Source organism: Electrona antarctica (genome assembly GCF_951216825.1).
Source record: "Electrona antarctica genome assembly, chromosome: 14".
In the NCBI taxonomy this organism is placed as follows: domain Eukaryota; kingdom Metazoa; phylum Chordata; class Actinopteri; order Myctophiformes; family Myctophidae; genus Electrona; species Electrona antarctica.
Window position 1 is genome coordinate 8,923,468 of NC_136795.1, and position 24,246 is coordinate 8,947,713.

A 24,246-nucleotide genomic window follows, 5' to 3' on the forward strand; every position below is an offset into this window, starting at 1 on the left:
TCGACATAGCTGCGGGGTTTAAACCCTCACCAGGCGCACCTCTTCTACTACAGTGAACGGTAGAGTGACTGATGTTAGTCTGCCTCAAACGTTACTCTTTTACCTGCTTTTTACTAACACTAACATTACAAAGATGCCCAGAACATCGAGATGAACCTGTTTAGTTTATGGCTGCTCCAACAGTAGTGGCAACATTCCAAAAATAAAATAAAACGGAATGTCAAAATACCCCCACCGCGGGGTCTGAGACCAGAGCCATTGAGTAATGGTTTAGACGAAGCAGTGAAAGGTCCTGAAAGATACATAACGTCAGTCTTACCCAATACCCAATCTTTCTGTTTTATGAACACAAGGCTGCTGTACTTTATACCTCATACTTGTAATGCTTAGTATGAGGCTCTGGTCTCAGACCCCGCGGTGGATATTTTGACATTCCGTTTTTTTTTTTTTATGTTGCCACTACTGTTGGAGCAGCCATAAACTAAACAGGTTCATCTCAATGTTCTGGGCATCTTTGTAATGTTAGTGTTAGTAAAAAGCAGGTAAAAGAGTAACGTTTGAGGCAGACTCAAACTGCCTCAAACGCAGACTAACAAGGTGAGGGTTTAAACCCTGCAGCTATGTCGAGTCCGCCTACAGGAAATACATAAGCTGCGACCATGAGCCCCGTTTCTGAATTTGTCTATAGAATGCGCCTTTGAGCACGGCATGAACCCCCTCGAGTGTGACTGACTGAACTAACTCCACAAGCTACGTGTCATATGTATCCACTACGACCGAAAATGTCCCTAGAAAATCGCTAGCCTGGCTAGCAACCCTCTCCGGGAGAGCAGCAAGACTAAGCCAGGGCCAAATTACCCATTGAGCCGGTGGGGCCGCGGCCCAGGGGCCCACTGGACTGCGCGGTACTGGGTTTGAGGCTCCTGGGGACCTTCATTGGCTTTTGAATGGGTTAAATTTAGGTAAAAAAGATAATAAAATAAATAAATAATAATAATTGCCCCCCCCCCCCCCCAAAAAAAAATACTGGCCCCGGGGCCCTCGTGGGGGTTAATCCGTCACTGGACTCCGTCACTTATGTTTTGATTAGGTGTTCCATCATGCTCATTTGAAGCACGACTAGATGGCTGTTTCAACCAATCAGATTGCTTCCTCGAAACACCCGTTGTATAATCAGAGATCTGCACCTACCAATACGCATTGGGGAAAGGCAATAATATATAGGCTGCACAAAACGACCGCCACCGCTTTAAAAACTATTTACAATTTAGGCATTTATCAGACGCTCTTAATAAGTAGCCTGCCGCCATTAATTAATCCCTCGATTGCGTATTGCCATGGTTTAATCACGCGTGACACTTACTTTGAAGAGCCAAATATCCGTAATCGCATTTTACTATGAAACCATTCCGTGTGTGTTGACGAAGCTGGTGCTCGTTCTCTCGGTCGGTGGTGGAAAAAGTGGACCGCGAGTATCACAGCGCCTGCTACAGGCCGTTGAAAACGCTTGTCTGGGACAAAGCGTCCTCTGCAATGTCGCTTCTGTGAGATAAAGCCGTCTGAAACCAGAGCCGGCAATGTAAGTGGATGCGCGCGCATTTTCAAAATGGCCGCGCCCATTGTGTCAGAAGCATAACAAAGCTAACTGACGGTAGATTTCGATACGATCGTATTAAAACATGCATTAATGAATACATCGCTGTTAAAACGGCTTTTCCGTTTGTGGCAGGCTACAAGATTCTACGTTTTAAAATTCCTATGTTCCTGGCGGGTAAACGATTAATCCAGAGCGACAAAAACAAATCATAACACAGTAACACACACACAGGTAGTATACTGTTTATTTACGGCTCTATAACAGTGGTATGTAATAGGCCAAGGCACCGTTTATCTGCCTATAATGAGCCTGCTGCGTATACAGCAGCCCTGAGCTTTATACAATACAAGCGCACGCACGCACGCACACGCACATGCACACGCACACACACACACACACACAGAGAGTAAAATGCCTGCATAAAAGCCACACCCTCTAACACCCCCCCCCCTCCTGTCCCCTCCTCCCCCAAATGACCTAGGCAAGCACCCAGGCATATTGGTAGTGTACAAATAAAGAACATATACAAGCAGTTTCCTCTTTACTATACCCACACAAATGAAATGCATCACCACACACGCACGAGCGCACGCACAAGCGCATGCACGCACGCACGCACGCACGCACGCACGCACGCACGCACGCACGCACGCACGCACGCACGCACGCACGCACGCACGCACGCACGCACGCACACTCACTCACTATGAGTTGTGAGAACGTGTTCAGGTGGTTGTCAGACAGAGAGAGGTCTGGTTAACATCGCATGGGGAGACAGCAGAAGAACAAGGGAGCGAGACACATCAATTCTGTGTTTGTGCGTGCAAGTGTGTCTGTGTGCGTGTGTCTGTGTGCGTATGCGTGCGCACGTGTGCGTGTGTGCGTATGTGTATTTCTACGTTATTTACAGCGACACTCTTGCCACAGCCAAACACAGCTGCCTTCTTCCCGTCACCATGGCAACCCTTTGAACTTATCTGTGCGATGACATCACCCAGTCTGGGGATATCGCTTCTAAACAAGCACCGAAGACACCCACATTAATTATGTGACACATCTACAACAAGCATATATCTTTTCAGAGTCAAATTATTGAGTCTTACACCAACACTGGCTCCAAGGCTGACCAAGCCGACTTTAATTATTTTTGAGGGGTGCTAGCCCCTCCTATGCCCAGCTTTGTGTGAATCATAGTGATGATTTGATTGGCTGATCACCCCATAGCGATGATTTGATACAAATTGTGACACAAATTGTGATTGGCCGGAATGAGATGATATGATGGTATGATGATAAGAGCGCCCCTCATTTCACACAGGTATGATGTTTTTTTAAACAGTTATAGTGTTACGACAATACCTCAACTTTAGTTTCCGGAACCATTTCTCTGACAGCTGGTTTCCCCTCAACCCTGGTCCCCAGGCTCACCTGTACTGCTGGTTATTACTTGCGCAAGCAGAGCGCGCAAGTATTGTGGTCGGCTGGACCAAAAGAATCAGTTCAACCACTTTACAAGCTTGTAGATCAGCTGATTTCCAGATGTTTGTCCTCTCACAAAAGACATTTGAACTGTAAAATCTTTCCTCCAAACATACAGACAATTAACACATCTTTGATAATGCTTCAGTTAGGCTACCTTCATTTACACTTATAGCATATCAGTTATTGTCATTATTCTTTTTTAAAAGAGGGCACCACCATCATAATGTAATGGACTATTTTAGTTACCGTAAGCAAATCATTCCATTGTGTGCCAATTTATTAATTTCTTTATTAAGTAACCATGTAATAAGCGGGATAATTAATGGTGAGCCAGTCATTGTTGAGAAATAAACCCCTTCAGGGTGATACAGAGCCCTCTGCTACGCATCAGGGTCTAATCACTCTGTCAGGGTTTATTCCTCAACAATGACCTGCACTATTCATTATTAGTCTACTTGCCAGCCCATAGAGCCCCATTGGGGCATTAGTTTAGCAAAAAGAACACTCATTGGGCTAAAAACGGCCATTGCCGACATCACAAATGTGATGATGTCAGCACAATTGGGCAAGTGGGCATGGCCGTTTTTAGTCCAATGTGTGTTTTCTTTCGCAAAACTAATGCTTGGAATGGATTCAATATCATGGAAACCCCCTAGTTTGACACGTCACATGCTACATAAAGCATGATGACATTTTGAATATGTTGCCTTCTATAGGTTGTTAATGGTATGGTAAGTTAGCATCCGGCAGTTTCTACATGCTGGGGACCCATACTCAACATTTCTAACATAAAACGTACGTTTTAAAACATGTACTCAACATGCCTGGGTTCACATTCTGGTGGACTATATCCGTTGCTTAGGTTTAACTGGTGCACAGTTCATACAACTGGCTCAGGTGAATTCAATGAGGACAACGACTCCTTCCACAGGTAATCTTTTTAGACCTATACCGACTTTTCTCCTTTGTACATCTAGTGCGGTGATTCCCAAACTTTTTCATGTCAAGGACCCCCAAATAGACACTAATTAGCCCCGCGGACCCCCATTTGAAGAGATATGCCCTGCAGGGACCCCCCTAAGAGAAGATTTGTAATGGCTCTATAGCAGTGATTCTCAAGCATTTTAATTTCAAGGTCCCCTCCAGTTTTAAATGCATTAGGCTACGGACCCGACATTTAATGGCATTTATATCTCTGAGACCCCAATTTATATTGTTAAATCAATGTTAATTTAACTCTGAGAGACCCTAACGGGTCCGTTTGGTTCCATTTGTACACTCTCAGAGTTATAGACCCATAATGGTCCATTTGGTTCCAAACTATCATTTAGCTGGGGACCGCCTGGAACTCCCTCAGGTACCCCTGGGGGTCCCCGGACCCCACTTTGGGAACCACTGATCTAGTGTTTGCATCTGTCGATGACATGTACAGTATTATCGTGTGCATTTTCTATGCTATGTTGATGAATTGAATTGAATACATAGCAGGATCACAATGAAACAAGTCCCCAGGACGTTTTTGTTTTATCCTTTCACATGCCATTTACATTTCCGACTAATACGTCATTCAATCAATCGATCAATAAAAAATCACACCTGTGTGAACTGAGTGGTGCAACTACACATCTGTGATGTCAGTGACGTCACATACTAACCATAGCAACCATGCTCGTTTTTTTGGTTGCTAACCATAGCAACCATGCTCGTTTTTTTGGTACGAACAAACACGGGTACACGGGACACGGGTACAAAGCCAGTTGTTGGAGTGGTTTGCACCACTCAGAAATGAGGTGTTAATGTTCCCTGAGTCCCTGACTCCCACCTATGAACACTCTGACTCCCACCTACTGTATGAACACTCCAATTATAAAATCAAGTAAGTAAGTAAAGTCAACAAAAAAGGCAGCCCTGCTGCAGTTGCCAGTCTAAAGTTCTCACGTGGGCCGATACACAGTCTGAATGCAGATGTAGATCTTTGAAAAGACATACATTTATCTTATATTAAAATTGGTTTAAGGAGGGTGCAATGTATAGTGTGAGGGCCGCATATCAGCCCGAACCTCTAGTGTAATAAATATAACTATACAAGGAGTTACTACTTACTAGCGGTCTCTCTCTCATTGCGTTGGTTTTCCACCTTATGATGAACATAATGCGCAAAAATGCATATTTGAAACTATAATGTATATATATATATATATATATATTTTTTTAAAACATCATTCAATTAGACATAATTCTTGGCCAATTTTGACAGCTCCACTCCATCCACACACAAGCCTTCTTCTGGGGATTGCATGACAATATCCAAACATTATAATACATTGTGTTATTTTCCCTGAAGAATGTGATTATGCCGTGCTAGCTTCTGAACAGCCAGGGGTGGAATGGAACTAAGTACATTACACTGAAGTACAATTTTGAGGTATTTGTACTTTACTTGAGTATTTCCAATCATCAATACCTTTACTTCTACTCCACTACATCTCAGAGGCAAATATTGTACACTTTTACTCCACTACAATTATTTGAAAACGTACTAGTAGATTTTGATTATCATTACAAAACATACATTATTACACACTTCAGCCCTATATACATTTTATTTTATTTGAAAATTGGACTTAGAGGGGACAAGACCCAGTGGGCGGCCTAAGAAGACCTGGCAGACGACCGTGTTGGCTGACATGAAAGCGCTCGGCATCAATCGCGAGGTGGCCATGGACCGTTCCCGGTGGAGGAAAGCCATATCGAAAGTCAAGTCCAACCCAGCGGTGCCTGGAAAGCGGACTTAAAACGATGATGATGATGATGAGACATTTGAAAATAGCCGATATACAAGCTCAGTGTAGATCTGCTATTTTCAAATGATTTGTATACATTTTAGACATTCCGCCCAATGCGTACTTTTGGTACTTGATGCCAATACTTCTGTACTTTCACTCAAGTGCATTTTGAATTCCGGACTTTTACTTGTAATTGAGTATTTCTATATTGCCGTATTTGAGTACTTTTTCCACCACTGTGAACAGCAGAAGGAGAACTGCTGTGAATGGTCCTCAAGGCGTATCACGATTAACCAAGGGGAACGGGATCTGAGTCATCCGACACAAACCTGGCTCGTTCCAAATGACGCTGAGAATGTATAATCGTTTACTGTGAATCCAAACAGAGCAGTCCATATAGATTACTATCACTCAGGCATTCATCGTCGTCGCCCGAGGTTAATTTACAACCAAACGATTGTAAATCTTCACCAATATGCTTAGGTTTAGCTTCGTTTTAGAATAACCTGTGGTGTCAGCAGTTATCAGTACCCTATCAGCCTAACTGTCCATTTATCACTCACCTCACCCAGGGCTACATAAAGGCTGGATTTATGATTAAGTAGTATATCGTGTATGGTCTGACGCTATACTCTAACAGTGATATTTTTTACCGTACCTATACAGCCAAGGAAGATGGCAGACCCCACTGTCTGTGTGTAAAGATATGGTATGTTTAATTGAGTCGCACACACATGCACGTACGCATACGTATCCCTGTATGCTAAATCTCCATAAATGATTCACTTCCATATCAAATCCTGCATCCCCTCCCCACCCCACACACACACACACACACACACACACACACACACACACACACACACACACACACACACACACACACACACACACACACACACACACACACACACACACACACACACACACACACACACACACACACACACACACACACACCTATACATACATACTGTACAATACTGTAGTAAGCCAATTTAGTTACTAAATCCAGAAGCAACTTACTAAAGGACACCAGTTTCCTCTGACAAATAAGAGCCATAATCCTAATGGCATTTTCTTTGCTGACCTATCAGAATCGCCATGTTAATTCACATTCATATTTAAAGAGCAAGGTCCAGCCCACTGACACACAAGGCATAGAGTTCACAAGACTGCTGAGCTTATTCAATTTAAGCGTATTTAACTCCACATTTATTTGACCTTATCTTTTTTCTTCTTCTGATTAAAATTATGGTAATTGTCCCTCTCATCATGTGAAGATGGGTTATTCTGCTGGCTTTGAAAATAGGGATAAACTGAAGCACCACCTCCTTATGTATAAATCTGTAGGCTACTGTATTGTCTCTTTAGAATAAAGATAATGAAAATAATGAAGCTGCTATTAATTACAGATATTTCCCTTTTATTACACGTATGATGCTCCCCCCCACCCATGAAAATATAAATTGCATAAACTATATAGAGACATACAGTTGGAGGCCATCGATATTGTCCTTTTCTTTTTGCTGAGGTTTGCGTGATCTGCGCAAAAGGACAGTTAACCCATTTTGGGCGGGAACCCCTTTTGGTGTTTTAAACATTGTTATAATTTAGCTATTGAAAAATAGCAGATCTACAAGCTCATAGCGCGCCACCGAGTGGCGCGCTACGAGCTTGTAGGTCTGCTATTTTTGAAAAATCGTGAAAATATTTATTTCAGAAAACTGGAGGATTTAGAAGGATTTTTTTAAATGTTGAGGTCAGGCCTAAATGGGTCAAATGATAAGGGACAATATCGGTGGCACCCAACTGTATCCTATTTATCCACATATATGCACATATATGAACCTGAATATGGCATATATACTGTATGCAGCATAGGCTATATTCTGCATACTTATTATATATATTGGCGTAATATGTTAATATATTTAAAATAAAACCATAGCACCACCTTGTGCACCTTGTGTTCATGTCGCGCACCCCCTATAAGACGCAAAGGGTGCACACACCACCGTTTGGGAACCACTGCTTTATGGCCTAATATGAGGTCATTATATCTCTTTATAGCATGCATTAAGCTCTTATGTACAACTATTGTATTAATTTATGTATATGTAATAAGCGGGATATGTATATGTACAGACACAATATTAACTTCTGGTACTCTGTGTCCTGAATAAAGTATTGGAACTTTGACTATCAGTGTGTGCGGCGGCTGCGGCCACTTTCTTGTTTCTTCTATCCAGTTTACTCCCCTATGGACCGGCACCAAGGGCTTTGGTGTGCGTAAGCATCCTCGTGCACAGAATTAGTGCTGTATATAACCACTCCTATTAGTGCAGAAAACGTGGAACTGCAGTCTTCCTGTGTTCCTTCTGCATATGTTTCCTGGTTGTTGTTATTCGCTGTTTGCTCCCACCACCACCACCACCGGTGGGCTCTGCTTTTTGTTTGTTCCCCATGGGGGGGTTGTTATTGTCTCCACCAGTCCGTGTGCCCGTGTATCCGTCTAGATGCCAACGATGAACCCCCAACATTTCCAGGACGGTCTGTTATAGCGCCACCAGGAGGCAGACTTTTTTTTTTTATATTACTCCAAAAATCCCGCAAATACACACTATCTCTATAGTTATGTGTTCAAGATGGATCTGTCCGTTGCAGGATTTTGCAGGATTGGCCCTTTTGAAACAAAAAGCCTCAAATCATGAACGCAGCGTGCAATTTACGTGAAATCTTTCACAGACTTTCATACTAGGCTGAGGAATATATCCCACCCTTTTCACATTGGCCTGTTATAGCGCCACCAACAGGTGGATTTTAGCAAAACACATTTTTGGAACAAAATGCCTCAAATCATCCAATTGCCATCAATGGTATGTAAGAACAAATGGCACCCTTTTCACATTGGCCTATTATAGCGCCACCAGGAGGCCACAACCTGACCTGGCCAGGTGGAGACCTGTGCCCCGAGGGGCACTTTTTCTAGTTCTTGATGGTTAATGATGGCAGAGCCGAACGGCAAGATAAAATATTATATGCACACTTGTATTCTCATTCTATAATAAATATGTATATAAATATACAAAATTAAAACACATATTGCCTTTCCTGCTCTTCTATCTGCACCTCTGCTTTACTTGCCAGAGCACAGAAATATTTTCCCCTCCATTGTTTCGTGTTCAAGGCCATTTCCGCACGGAGGTAGCTATCCTTCAGCAGTAAGGCGTGTGTGGCGTTTGTGTGGAATTTTGACGTCAATTCATTCATCTTTTATATCACAAATGAATTATTTTCATCTCAGGAAGAAAGAGAAGGAAAAAAAATAAATAGAAAGATTTTTAACCATTAAATGGTTTGAGCTGCACCACTTATGAGCTCTGTGTTTCAACACGGCACTTTGCCCCAAACTTGCTTATGATTCTTGATGACTATTTCTATGTATTTGATGTATTACCTTGTATTGTTCTTGCTTACTGTAAATCGCTCTGGATTAAAAGCATCTGCTAAATGCCTACATTGTAAATTGAACTGCTTACTGTATGCATTGTTCTTTTTGATTTCTAACCATTTAACATGATGTTTTTGCATAGTAAAGTATTTTTGTATGTCAATGATGAATTGAGTATGAAGGACCCCAATAGAAACAAGCCAATAGCCTTTCTTGGGTTTAAATCCTCTTAGTAAGTAAGTAAATTTTATTTATAAAGCACTTTTCAAAACAAAGTTACAAAGTGCTGTACAGTAAAAACAACAATATAAACAATCAAGTTAAAACAAGGCACAAAGGAGCAAACACAACAAAGAATAAGAGCAGAAACACAAGTTGACAACAATGATGGTCAAAATAAAAGTTCACAAGATAAAATGTAACCTAAATAAGTGAGTTTTCAACAAGACTTTGAAACCCTCGACAGACTCTGTATTTTTAATTAAAAAGGGTAGGGCGTTCCACAGTGTGGGAGCAACTACTGCAAAGGCCCCTCCCCCTTTGTTTCCAGCTTTGTCAAAGGGATATGCAGGAGTCCTTTGTCAGAGGACCTGAGAGGTCTTACATTTGGTTTTGCCACCAGTAAGTCGGTGATATAAACTGGGGCTAGGCCATGTAGTGCTTTATACGTTGTTAAAAGGATTTTAAAATTGATTCTGGATTTGATAGGGAGCCAGTGGAGTTCAGCCAGTACCGGTGTTATGTGTGCTCTGCGGTTTGTATTGGTGAGAATTCTAGCGGCTGTATTTTGTACTAATTGTAGTTTGTGAATAGAGGAACAGTTAAGGGTAGTATAAAGTCCATTACAATAGTTGAGACGGGATGAAACAAAAGCGTGAATGATTTTTTCCAGATCTTGAAAAGTGAGGATTGGTTTGAGTTTTGAAATATTCCTTAAGTGGTAAAAACATGATTGGGTGACCTTCTTTACGTGGGGCTCGAAATTCATGTTTTTATCGAAAAAGACACCCAGATTCTTGGCAGTGTCAGTCATGTTGGAGGCCAGTGGGCCCAAGGAAAGACGGATTGCGTTCGTGATGTTTTCAGGGCCTATGACAAGGATCTCTGTTTTATTAGCATTCAATTGAAGAAAGTTGAGTGCCATCCAATTATTTATTCCAGCTAAACAATCACGCAGGATATCGAGTTTGTTGATGTCGTTGTTGATGTTGTTGATGTCGGTCTCTTAGCAGAGACCTTGTTTTGAACTGTACTTTTACTTTCCTGTGCTCTTTTTTGCAAACTGTTAATAAAGTATTCATGCAATCAAAAGAACTAGCTGTAGTAACAGGCTAACGGCGTGTCACCAGATGGCAACATGACAGAAAATATTAAGTAAATATTATGCATACACATATTGTATCTACACCTACACACACACATTCACTTAACATAATCAAACACCGTATGCAAATGTGTGCATATAGCATGCATGTGTGCGTGTGTCAGAGTATCTGTGTGAAATGTGCGCGTGTGTGCATGTGCCTGTGTGTCTTCATGCACGCCTCCATGATAATAATGGTGGAGTGTGTTTGTGTGGACAGTAAAACTTGCTCATTACCAGCTCAGCTTGTGAAAGACACTGTCCCCGGCGTCGTTAAGACAGATGACTGGTATAAACTACACACACTAGGTGCAAATTGAGCTCTCCGTGGCCTCATTACTGTGGCTTAAAATGCCATTTCAGTCAAACGTTGCTTTTTTTTTTAACACTAAAACTAAAAAGCAAGCTGATAAGTGGGTGAGAGAGTGTGCCTGTGATCCTTATTGTGCGTTTGCCTTTTTGTATTTCACTCACGTATGTTTTTTCGTCAGCAGTGGTTTTCAAACATTTTGTGCCGAGGCAGTGAAGGCACACACCAACGGGCAAGTCAAAGGGTCCCATCTTACACTGGGTGCTAAATGTCGCTGGGCACACATTTATGACAAGGTTTTCCACCACAACAGAAACTTGATAAAAAGCCAGGGCCGGCCTAGCGGTCTGGGCACCTACCTTCGGATTAAGATGCTTAGGTGGCATGTATTTACGACCTCCCATAATTCCGAACTAACACGATCCAAAACCCTAACCTTAACCCTAACCTCAGTCTTAACCGGCCACGTAGGTCACTAACCCTAACCTCAGTCTTAACCGGCCACGCCTCAGTCTTAACCGGCCATGTAGGTCACTAACCCGAACCTCAGTCTTAACCGGCCACGTAGGTCACTAACCCTAACCTCAGTCTTAACCGGTCATGTAGGTCACTAACCCTAACCTCAGTCTTAACCGGTCATGTAGGTCACTAACCCTAACCTCAGTCTTAACCGGTCACGTAGGTCACTAACCCTAACCTCAGTCTTAACCGGCCACATAGGTCACTAACCCTAACCTCAGTCTTAACCGGCCACGTAGGTCACTAACCCTAACCTCAGTCTTAACCGGCCACGTAGGTCACTAACCCTAACCTCAGTCTTAACCGGCCACGTAGGTCACTAACCCCAACCTCAGTCTTAACCGGCCACATAGGTCACTAACCCTAACCTCAGTCTTAACCGGCCACGTAGGTCACTAACCCTAACCTCAGTCTTAACCGGCCACGTAGGTCACTAACCCTAACCTCAGTCTTAACCGGCCACATAGGTCACTAACCCTAACCTCAGTCTTAACCGGCCATGTAGGTCAGACTAAGGGGAGGTCAGAGTTGTGGGCAGTCCCCCTGCGTACTGTAGATGGGTTCATAATGCATGCACACTGCTTGCAATCCAAATCCATTTGAATTCAACACGTTGTTCTTCATTGTTCAACATAGTGGATGACATTGAGCTTTTGTTCCCCCGCGTCTCCTGACATGATTATATCACATTACTAATGCTGCTCCAGTAGATTATATCACATTACTAATGCTGCTCCAGTAGATTATATCACATTACTAATGCTGCTCCAGTAGATTATATCACATTACTAATGCTGCTCCAGTAGATTATATCACATTACTAATGCTGCTCCAGTAGATTATATCACATTACTAATGCTGCTCCAGTAGATTATATCACATTACTAATGCTGCTCCAGTAGATTATATCACATTACTAATGCTGCTCCAGTAGATTATATCACATTACTAATGCTGCTCCAGTAGATTATATCACATTACTAATGCTGCTCCAGTAGATTATATCACATTACTAATGCTGCTCCAGTAGATTATATCACATTACTAATGCTGCTCCAGTAGATTATATCACATTACTAATGCTGCTCCAGTAGATTATATCACATTACTAATGCTGCTCCAGTAGATTATATCACATTACTAATGCTGCTCCAGTAGATTATATCACATTACTAATGCTGCTCCAGTAGACGATGATTATATCACATTACTAATGCTGCTCCAGTAGATTATATCACATTACTAATGCTGCTCCAGTAGATTATATCACATTACTAATGCTGCTCCAGTAGATTATATCACATTACTAATGCTGCTCCAGTAGATTATATCACATTACTAATGCTGCTCCAGTAGATTATATCACATTACTAATGCTGCTCCAGTAGATTATATCACATTACTAATGCTGCTCCAGTAGACGGCCCAATGCAATTTTCCTCAGCAGAAAATTGTTTGCATCTCCTCCAATTGCCGTCATTTAAACTGGGCAACGCGTTAACGAGCACGGAGCAGGCACACCTTACTATTTAATAGTAATGGGAGCCGGCAGTCTGATTGATTGAATTAACGTAACACCCAAAACACAACCACCCCCACGACTAATGAATTCAGAGTCTAAATAGGAGCCCTTTGCGCCGTGCATGCGCCTCACTCTGCTCACAGTGAGGAAGGATGTGAAAAGACCAGCAAGGTCAAGTGTGTTTCCAGTGGTGTCTCAAACACGCTGCCAATGAAAGGCAGATAAAAATATGAATAGGCCTTCATTCTGATAATCTCACACTCGTACATTGTCAATGTCGGACAAAGTTATTATTATGGTAAAATGTGAAATAATTGTATGGATCTGGCATTGGTATTCAGTGGAACCAAACGTGAAGCAGCACAGCCACACCTCTCTTGCAGGCAGATAATAAGCCAATTTGCATTTAACCCAAACTTTTTAATCTCGAGGAGCCCCATAATTAGATGTATTTGGCTGCCGACCAACAGATATAGTTCCAGGGACGCCCCAGAAGCAAAGATTTGAAATGTTCCCTTTAAAAAATATGTATAGCCTTAGGGCCCTATTTACCCTATTTATCCTTAAACTTATTTGCAAAAACATTTTAAAATAGTTCAACTAGCCGACTAGACTATTGACACGTTGTGAGCTTGTAGATTGGCCAGTTGAGCTATTTTAAAAGTTTTATCCAAATAGTAAAAAATGACAAATAACTTGAGGGATAAGGGGTAAGGGGTGGCGCAAGATAGCCTATAGCCCTTAGCCCAGGGGTGGGCAGCTTTGACGATGGAGAGGGCCACTATAGCCCTTAGCCCAGGGGTGGGCAGCTTTGACGATGGAGAGGGCCACTATAGCCCTTAGCCCAGGGGTGGGCAGCTTTGACGATGGAGAGGGCCACTATAGCCCTTAGCCCAGGGGTGGGCAGCTTTGACGATGGAGAGGGCCACTATAGCCCTTAGCCCAGGGGTGGGCAGCTTTGACGATGGAGAGGGCCACTATAGCCCTTAGCCCAGGGGTGGGCAGCTTTGACGATGGAGAGGGCCACTATAGCCCTTAGCCCAGGGGTGGGCAGCTTTGACGATGGAGAGGGCCACTATAGCCCTTAGCCCAGGGGTGGGCAGCTTTGACGATGGAGAGGGCCACTATAGCCCTTAGCCCAGGGGTGGGCAGCTTTGACGATGGAGAGGGCCACTATAGCCCTTAGCCCAGGGGTGGGCAGCTTTGACGATGGAGAGGGCCACTATAGCCCTTAGCCCAGGGGTGGGCAGCTTTGACGATGGAGAGGGCCACTATAGCCCTTAGCCCAGGGGTGGGCAGCTTTGACGATGGAGAGGGCCACTATAGCCCTTAGCCCAGGGGTGGGCAGCTTTGACGATGGAGAGGGCCACTATAGCCCTTAGCCCAGGGGTGGGCAGCTTTGACGATGGAGAGGGCCACTATAGCCCTTAGCCCAGGGGTGGGCAGCTTTGACGATGGAGAGGGCCACTATAGCCCTTAGCCCAGGGGTGGGCAGCTTTGACGATGGAGAGGGCCACTATAGCCCTTAGCCCAGGGGTGGGCAACTTTGACGATGGAGAGGGCCACTATATTTGCAGAAAGAAGGTAGGATGTCCGCACACCGTTCTTAAGCTCCCAGTAGTATTTTCTTTTCAAAATGTCAAGTCACAGGTTCATAGAAAAAATTAAAATAAAATATCAGATTTTAGTATCAGTGACTGAGGTAAACAAATGTACTGTATGAATCACAGAGATCGTGGGCAGACATAATGAAAAGACTATGTTATTGTGCAAAACATGCCCCTTCAAGACAAAAGAGAAACATTTTCTCCCCTTCAAGTCCCAATTTTCCCAGTAGTATTTCATTAGTAGGATTCAACGTTTCGACCCCTTCGGGTCTTCATCAGGAATGATTCCTATTGTAGTATTGGTCCTTTTTTTCCCACCACTGTATTTCTGACTGTATGCCTTTACAGCACGACAAGTATTTTGCATGAGTCTCTATATGTGCACACACCCAGGATCAATGTTCCTCCAATGTTCCAATTACAGCTAAATCAACACATTTAGAGAAAGCCAAGGAGAGGGAGTCTAGGATGAAATGGGATTTGTACAGTATTGTCACACTATTCCTTTGAGAGTTATCGCACACACACACACACACACACACACACACACACACACACACACACACACACACACACACACACACACACACACACACACACACACACACACCACACCACACACACACACACACACACACACACACACACACACACACACACACGTTCCAAATTTATGAGGCAGAAATTATGTCGATGGATAATTACACTGGTGGGTCTAGTGTCAATTTACAGCTCATATCTCTAAACTACACACACACACACATGCAAAATCCCCCAGTCACACATTTGACATCCACCCACCCATCCATCGCCTCAACTCCACAAACCTCCGTATGCGTCCATGCGTGCAGTCTGCACACACGTGTGTGTGCGCGCACGCACGCACACACGCATACACACACTAAACTTGATATACCATTTAATGAATGTGTTAAATTCCCTCTCATATACTGTAGTGTCCATACAACAGCTCACACATCCATACTGACTTCCTTCTGTCTTTTCTTTAGCTCATTCTCGTTTCCTATAACCTAGATAACTCACTGTCAGAAGAAATACTTTGTTCTTGTCCTGTGTGATGTGCGACGTGCTGCATGTGTGTGTGTACAGCCTGGTACATGTGTGTGTGTACAGCCTGGTACATGTGTGTGTGTACAGCCTGGTACATGTGTGTGTGTACAGCCTGGTACATGCTGTAAGGGCTAGTTTCCAGTTTTTTATAGTCCATTGAGACCTGCTGTCAGTACCCTGCCCTGACGCTATAACAAGACCTCTGGGATGCCCAACACACACACACACACACACACACACACACACACACACACACACACACACACACACACACACACACACACACACACACACACACACACACACACACACACACACACACACACACACACACACACACACACACACACACACACACACAGCTTGTGAACTGGCTATTATCTGCAAAGAGATCTGTTGTGGAGGGTGAAAATAGGCAACCAAATAGAGCCCTGGTGAACTATAATGTGTACTGTAGTACCTTTTTGAATAACTTTTTTTAACGGACTGGAATGGCTGATGGGTGGGGGTGCGTTGTGGTCGCGCTTCGTACCAAAACACGGAAGACAGTTGACTGGCCTCAAGTAGCCTATACCCGCTGCGATATTATTATATCACAACATAATGTTATATCGTTGTCATTGACCATATTATTGATCCTGCTGACGCACGGTTATAGATTCACGGTCGGGAAAACTGCATGGGGTTCCCAACTCGCGTACCAGTGGGACATGTCCCGCGTACCAGTGGGACATGTCCCGCGTACCAGCACAGGTACACGTACCAGTGGTTGGGAACCTCTGTTTTAGATGTCCCAGAAGACACTGTACTGGGATATGTTTTTATATTGACCATTATTTCATTTAGTAGGCCTACCTACTTAATGGACTTCTTCACTGGTGAATGTTTAACAGACACACATTACACACAGCAGACGTCGACACACGCGCACTCACATGCATACTGTGCCCACGAACGCACACACGCACACACGGTCACATGCGCACACAAACTAAGTGGGTTAGAGGAACAGCAGACATACAGCAGAAGTGCTGATGGAAGGATACACTGGACCGGAAGAGAGAGGAGACTAGTAGAGGAGGACCGGAAGAGAGAGGAGACTAGTAGAGGAGGACCGGAAGAGAGAGGAGACTAGTAGAGGAGGACCGGAAGAGAGAGGAGACTAGTAGAGGAGGACCGGAAGAGAGAGGAGACTAGTAGAGGAGGACCGGAAGAGAGAGGAGACTAGTAGAGGAGGACCGGAAGAGAGAGGAGACTAGTAGAGGAGGACCGGAAGAGAGAGGAGACTAGTAGAGGAGGACCGGAAGAGAGAGGAGACTAGTAGAGGAGGACCGGAAGAGAGAGGAGACTAGTAGAGGAGGACCGGAAGAGAGAGGAGAACCGGAAGAGAGAGGAGACTAGTAGAGGAGGACCGGAAGAGAGAGGAGACTAGTAGAGGAGGACCGGAAGAGAGAGGAGACTAGTAGAGGAGGACCGGAAGAGAGAGGAGACTAGTAGAGGAGGACCGGAAGAGAGAGGAGACTAGTAGAGGAGGACAGAAGAGAGAGGAGACTAGTAGAGGAGGACCGGAAGAGAGAGGAGACTAGTAGAGGAGGACCGGAAGAGAGAGGAGACTAGTAGAGGAGGACCGGAAGAGAGAGGAGACTAGTAGAGGAGGACCGGAAGAGAGAGGAGACTAGTAGAGGAGGACCGGAAGAGAGAGGAGACTAGTAGAGGAGGACCGGAAGAGAGAGGAGACTAGTAGAGGAGGACTGGAAGAGAGAGGAGACTACTAGTAGAGGAGGACCGGAAGAGAGAGGAGACTAGTAGAGGAGGACCGGAAGAGAGAGGAGACTAGTAGAGGAGAGAGGAGACTAGTAGAGGAGGACAGAAGAGAGAGGAGACTAGTAGAGGAGGACAGAAGAAGAGATGAGAGAGGATGGGGGGAGGGTTGTCCACTGAGACGCGCGCGCACGCACACACGCACACGCACGCACACGCACACGCACACGCACACGCACACGCACACGCACACGCACACGCACACACACACACACACACACACACACGTCGTACATGTCTGCCTGCATGGTGAAGGCAGTAGGTTGTCTAATAATTGATTGACTTGTTACTACATGTGTCCACTCAGCCATAACACCTAATTTATCACAGACGGACATGCGGCAGACAGGACAGGAGGATTTTTTAATGCTGTATCATTACAATTATGTTCATCTAATTGAAAAGTGTGATGTCAGGTTTTGCACAGAATTTAATTCATGGGCCAATAGTATTTTTTATTCAAATTGATTATGTACTGAAGTAGCCTGTATTCCGTTTATGTTATATATACATACAGTTGGGTGCCACCGATATTGTCCCTTATCATTTGACCCATTTAGGCCTGACCTCAACATTTTAAATAATCCTTCTAAATCTTCCAGTTTTCTGAAATAAATATTTTCACGATTTTTCAAAAATAGCAGACCTACAAGCTCATAGCGCGCCACTCGGTGGCGCGCTATGAGCTTGTAGATCTGCTATTTTTCAATAGCTAAATTATAACAGTTTAAAACACCAAAAGGGGTTCCCGCCCAAAATGGGTTAACTGTCCTTTTGCGCAGATCACGCAAACCTCAGCAAAAACAAAAGGACAATATCGATGGCCTCCAACTGTACACATGTATGAGTACTTACACATGTGGTAAGAACATGCTTATCGGTGTTTTGCGAGGATGAGGGGGTACATCTCCCCTCCAAGGGGTACCTGGGCCAAAGATGTTTGAGAACTGATGTGCTAGACTCTCCTCTTCTCATCTCTCCAATCTCCTATACAGTGTCTTCTTTCCTTTTCTACCTCCTAGTCTCGTATCTCCTCTCCTATCTCCTAGTTGCTCCTCCTCTCCTCTCTCCTAAGCCTCTTCTGTTCCCCTATCTCCTTTTCTTTTGTCTTCTCCATCTCCTATAGTTTCTTCCGTCACTTTTCCCAATGGTATAAACTGTAAAGTAATTTAGTACACTTACTTAAGTACTGTATACTCAAAGTACAAATTTGAGGTATTTTTATTTTACTTGAGTATTTCCAATTTCCAGTACTTTTACTTCTACTACATCTCAGAGGCAAATATTGTACTTTTTACGCCACTACATTTATTTTAAAACATTAATTACTAGTTACTTTGTAGATTTTGATTATCATTACAACGCATAGGCTACATTAACCACTTCAGCACTATATACATTTCGGCTATTTGATTTTTTTTTAAATACATTTGAAAACTTGAAATAGGACATTCTGCATAATGAGTACTTTTACTTTTCGAACTTTATTTTTGTACATTTACTCAAGTACATTTTCAATTCCAGACGTTTATTTGTAACACTTTTTTACTTATACTTGTACTTCTATATGGCAGTATTGGTACTTTTACTGTACTTCTATATGGCAGTATTGGTACTTTTACTGTACTTCTATATGGCAGTATTGGTACTTTTACTGTACTTCTATATGGCAGTATTGGTACTTTTACTGTACTTCTATATGGCAGTATTGGTACTTTTACTGTACTTCTATATGGCAGTATTGGTACTTTTACTGTACTTCTATATGGCAGTATTGGTACTTTTACTGTACTTCTATATGGCAGTATTGGTACTTTTACTGTACTTCTATATGGCAGTATTGGTACTTTTACTGTACTTCTATATGGCAGTATTGGTACTTTTACTGTACTTCTATATGGCAGTATTGGTACTTTTACTGTACTTCTATATGGCAGTATTGGTACTTTTACTGTACTTCTATATGGCAGTATTGGTACTTTTACTGTACTTCTATATGGCAGTATTGGTACTTTTACTGTACTTCTATATGGCAGTATTGGTACTTTTACTGTACTTCTATATGGCAGTATTGGTACTTTTACTGTACTTCTATATGGCAGTATTGGTACTTTTACTGTACTTCTATATGGCAGTATTGGTACTTTTACTGTACTTCTATATGGCAGTATTGGTACTTTTACTGTACTTCTATATGGCAGTATTGGTACTTTTACTGTACTTCTATATGGCAGTATTGGTACTTTTACTGTACTTCTATATGGCAGTATTGGTACTTTTACTGTACTTCTATATGGCAGTATTGGTACTTTTACTGTACTTCTATATGGCAGTATTGGTACTTTTACTGTACTTCTATATGGCAGTATTGGTACTTTTACTGTACTTCTATATGGCAGTATTGGTACTTTTACTGTACTTCTATATTGCAGTATTGGTACTTTTACTGTACTTCTATATGGCAGTATTGGTACTTTTACTGTACTTCTATATGGCAGTATTGGTACTTTTACTGTACTTCTATATGGCAGTATTGGTACTTTTACTGTACTTCTATATGGCAGTATTGGTACTTTTACTGTACTTCTATATGGCAGTATTGGTACTTTTACTGTACTTCTATATGGCAGTATTGGTACTTTTACTGTACTTCTATATGGCAGTATTGGTACTTTTACTGTACTTCTATATGGCAGTATTGGTACTTTTACTGTACTTCTATATGGCAGTATTGGTACTTTTACTGTACTTCTATATGGCAGTATTGGTACTTTTACTGTACTTCTATATGGCAGTATTGGTACTTTTACTGTACTTCTATATGGCAGTATTGGTACTTTTACTGTACTTCTATATGGCAGTATTGGTACTTTTACTGTACTTCTATATGGCAGTATTGGTACTTTTACTGTACTTCTATATGGCAGTATTGGTACTTTTACTGTACTTCTATATGGCAGTATTGGTACTTTTACTGTACTTCTATATTGCAGTATTTAATCCACCACTGATTTGGTTCTCCTCTCCTCTATTATCTTCTCTTCTGATCTCCCTCCTCTGCGCTCACGTGTTCTTCACCTCCCTCTTCCTCCTATCCTTCCTGTTCTCTTCTCTCACGTGTTCTTCACCTCCCTCTTCTCCTCCTCCTCCTCCTATCCTTCCTCTGCTCTCACGTGTTCTTCACCTCCCTCTTCTCCTCCTCTTCCTCCTATCCTTCCTGTTCTCTCACGTGTTCTTCACCTCCCTCTTCTCCTCCTCCTCCTCCTCTCCTTCCTGTTCTCTTCTCTCGCTGCCTCTCCTCCTCCTGTGCTCGTTCTCCCCCTGCTCTATCGTGTTTCCTGTCCAGACTCATCTCTCCTGTCAGACTGCGCGTCTGCTGTCAGATCACCCTGATTACCTCAAGCTGTCCATCAACCTGATCTCTCTCTCTATCTCTCTATCTCTCCCGTGCACTTTCTCCCTATAGTCTGTCTCTCTCTCTCTCTCTCTGTCTCTCGCTTTGTGTGTGTGTGTGTGTGTGTGTGCGTGCGTGCGTGCGTGTGTGTGTGAGATTAATTCCCTGTGTGTTTGTATGTCAGCTCCGTCTCTCTCTGTGTCTCTCGGACACACACACCTGTCAGAGGGGAAACCCCAAGGCTGTTCCACCATCTGTAGCAGTCAAGTACTACTGCAGTGTGCACGCGCGCACACACACACACACACACACACACACACACACACACACACACACACACACACACACACACACACACACACACACACACACACACACACACACACACACACACACACACACACACACACACACACACACACACACACACACACACACACACACACACCAATTAAAAGCGAACGCAAAAAAAGTGTTGATGACACAATCTGGTGACATCATTTGACATGACCTGCATACAGAACACACACACCCGTAAGTGTGTGTGTGTGTGTGTGTGTGTGTGTGTGTGTGTGTGTGTGTGTGTAAATGTCATTCAAAACCTGGTATGACAACAAACGCATACATTTACACACAAACAATCAAGACATACAACATGGGATGGATACGTGATCAATAGCTATCGATCGTCTAGCTTTGGCTTGGCAGCATTTCAGGTCACACATAAAAATGTTCACACGCCCAAGAATATATGGCTCACTCCGCACACGCGCACACACACACACACACACACACACACACACACACACACACACACACACACACACACACACACACACACACACACACACACACACACACACACACACACACACACACACACACACACACACACACACACACACACACACACACACACACACACACCCTATATTTCCTTTATATTACCATAGATTTTAAATCTGAAACACAGTCACAACAGACGGCAAATAAATATTTTCTTTGATTTAACTTCACTGTGGAACATACACAGACTTAATGCACGCACATGCAAATACCAGCGTACTGATGGATGCACTCCCTCACACACACAACATGCACGCGCATGCACGCGCACGCGCGCACATGCACGCGCACACACACACACACACACACACACACACACACACACACACACACACACACACACACACACACACACACACACACACACACACACACACACACACACACACACACACACACACACACACACACACACACACACACACACCGGAGAGATCGCCCTCACCTCTGTAACACATGGTCAGCCACAGCAGCTCCAGAACCTGACCCCCAAACTCACACACATCCAAGCCCAGCATGGTGCCTCGCTCCGGGGCTGCGATGGCTGGCTAGAGAGAACCAGAGAGAGACCGGGATAGACCTCCACAGGTTGCAGCGAGCTAGAAGTAGCAGCAGCGGGCTCAAGTGTTACACCGTATCCAAAAAGAGTCTCTTTTAGAGCAGAAAGCAAGTCAGACAAAACATCTCCTCTCCTGCTGAGATGAAAATGCCCCGAAGGTAGCAAGGTTGGACTGGGAGAGGAGTTAGAGGGAGAGAGGGAGGGGGACAGAGAGAGATAGAGAGAGGGATGGAGTGGGAGAGACTGAGGCAGAGGCAGGGTATCCTTGGGTGTGGATGATACAGGGTTGGAGCGCAAGTGTATGAGTGTGTGCTTGTGTGTGTGCGTGTGTGCGTGTGTGCGTGTGTGCGTGCGTGCGTGCGTGCGTGCGTGCGTGCGTGCGTGCGTGCGTGCGTGCGTGCGTGCGTGCGTGCGTGCGTGCGTGCGTGCGTGCGTGTGTTGGAGGGGGGGGGGGGGAGAGAGAGGAGGCAAAGAGGAAAAGACACCGGGAGAGAAATAGAGAAGGAAGGAGAATGCGAAACACAGAGTTGTAGAGTGAAAAAGAGAAACAGAGAAAGAGACAGAGAGAGAGAGAGAGAAAGAAAGGAGGGGGGAGGGCAGGGCGGGAAGAAATGCAGACACCACCAGACTATACCGGCTTTTCCCTTCTTCTTTTTTAGCCGTGTAGCATTAGCTTTGTGTGGCGGCGTGGGGAGAGATGAAAGTGAAACGCTGTGTACGCGCTACAACAATGAGGTCATCTGTGAACCTCCACTCTACCGTGGCTAAGATACAAGCTAACGCTGATGTGGAGGCGCGTTCACACAGGGGCGTTCACACAGGGGCGCTAACAGCAGGCAGCATCACACAGGGGCGTTCACACAGGGGCGCTAACAGCAGGCAGCATCAGGGGCATGCAGAGGCAGGCAGCGCACGCTGCCTTAGATGGTATTCTAGGACGCCAGACACAGGCTATCGATTCACAGACGAGGGGAGCGAGCCCCTCCCCTGTACCTCCACCCAGCCCAGCCACCCACCCCCCTTCCTCCATCGCTCTCAGTCATCAGCCCAGAGACTGCAATGAGCTCATCCTTTCCTCACCCCCGCCCCCCCCCCCCCCACCACCACCCTTACCCTCCCACATTCTCTCATTCAGGCTCTCACTTGTCTGTCTCTCTCTGTCTCTCTCCTTCACTTCAAATCAAACCATGGCATTTTAATTATTCCATCTTCATTTGTCATTGTTCTAATATCCCCCTGCACATTTGTTTTTGTCTTATATTGTATAAGTCCATTATTCCGTTGACTCTGTATCTTTCTCTCCTTATATACAGTACAGTATACAAGCTGTGCATCACTGCCATGTCATCTCACTCTGTCTGTATACATTCATCATAGATGTGCTTTCTATCCCTCCATCCTTCCATCCATCCCTCCATCCCTCCATCCATCCATCCCTCCACTGCCACTGTGCTCTTCAATTTCTCTCCCTTTCAGTGACCACACCCTGTCAGCGATATCCTTCAATCAGGACTCTCTCTCTCTCTCATTTTATCCCTTCTTTCCTGTGTGTAGCTTTATCAAACCCACACATGCTCTTTTTATTTCTTCCTGTTCTCCCTCCCGTCCCCTCTCATCTCCTCTCCTCTCCCAGCATCTTCTCTCCCCTCCCCTCTTCTCATCTTGTGATCTCCTGTTCTCTCCATATCCACCCTGTCTTTGTCTGTCTTCTCTTCTGTCTCCTCTCCTTTCCTTTTCCTCTACTAACATTTTCTCTCCCCTCTTATAACTCTTTATTCCTCTTCACTTCTGCTCTCTCCTCTTTTTTCCCTGCTTTCCCCGCCTGTTTTGCAGATGGGAAGAAGATTGTAGACTGTATCAAAACACACACACACACACACACACACACACACACACACACACACACACACACACA

General features: G+C 44.0%; 1 protein-coding gene across 2 annotated transcripts in view; it reads right to left on the minus strand.

Moving 5' to 3' along the window:
- Positions 1 to 24,246, minus strand: part of arhgdig (Rho GDP dissociation inhibitor (GDI) gamma) — a 70,736-nt gene that overhangs the window by 28,437 nt on the left and 18,053 nt on the right. Inside the window, exon 1 of one of the 2 annotated variants that reach the window (XM_079519337.1) lies at positions 22,218 to 22,313. The exons of the other annotated variant lie outside the window; for it this stretch is intronic. Within the exon in view, the coding sequence (XP_079375463.1) occupies positions 22,218 to 22,290 (73 nt within the window). The 5' untranslated portion in view covers positions 22,291 to 22,313. Of the gene's footprint in view, positions 1 to 22,217; positions 22,314 to 24,246 lie in introns of those variants that run through there. 2 annotated transcript variants of the gene reach the window in all.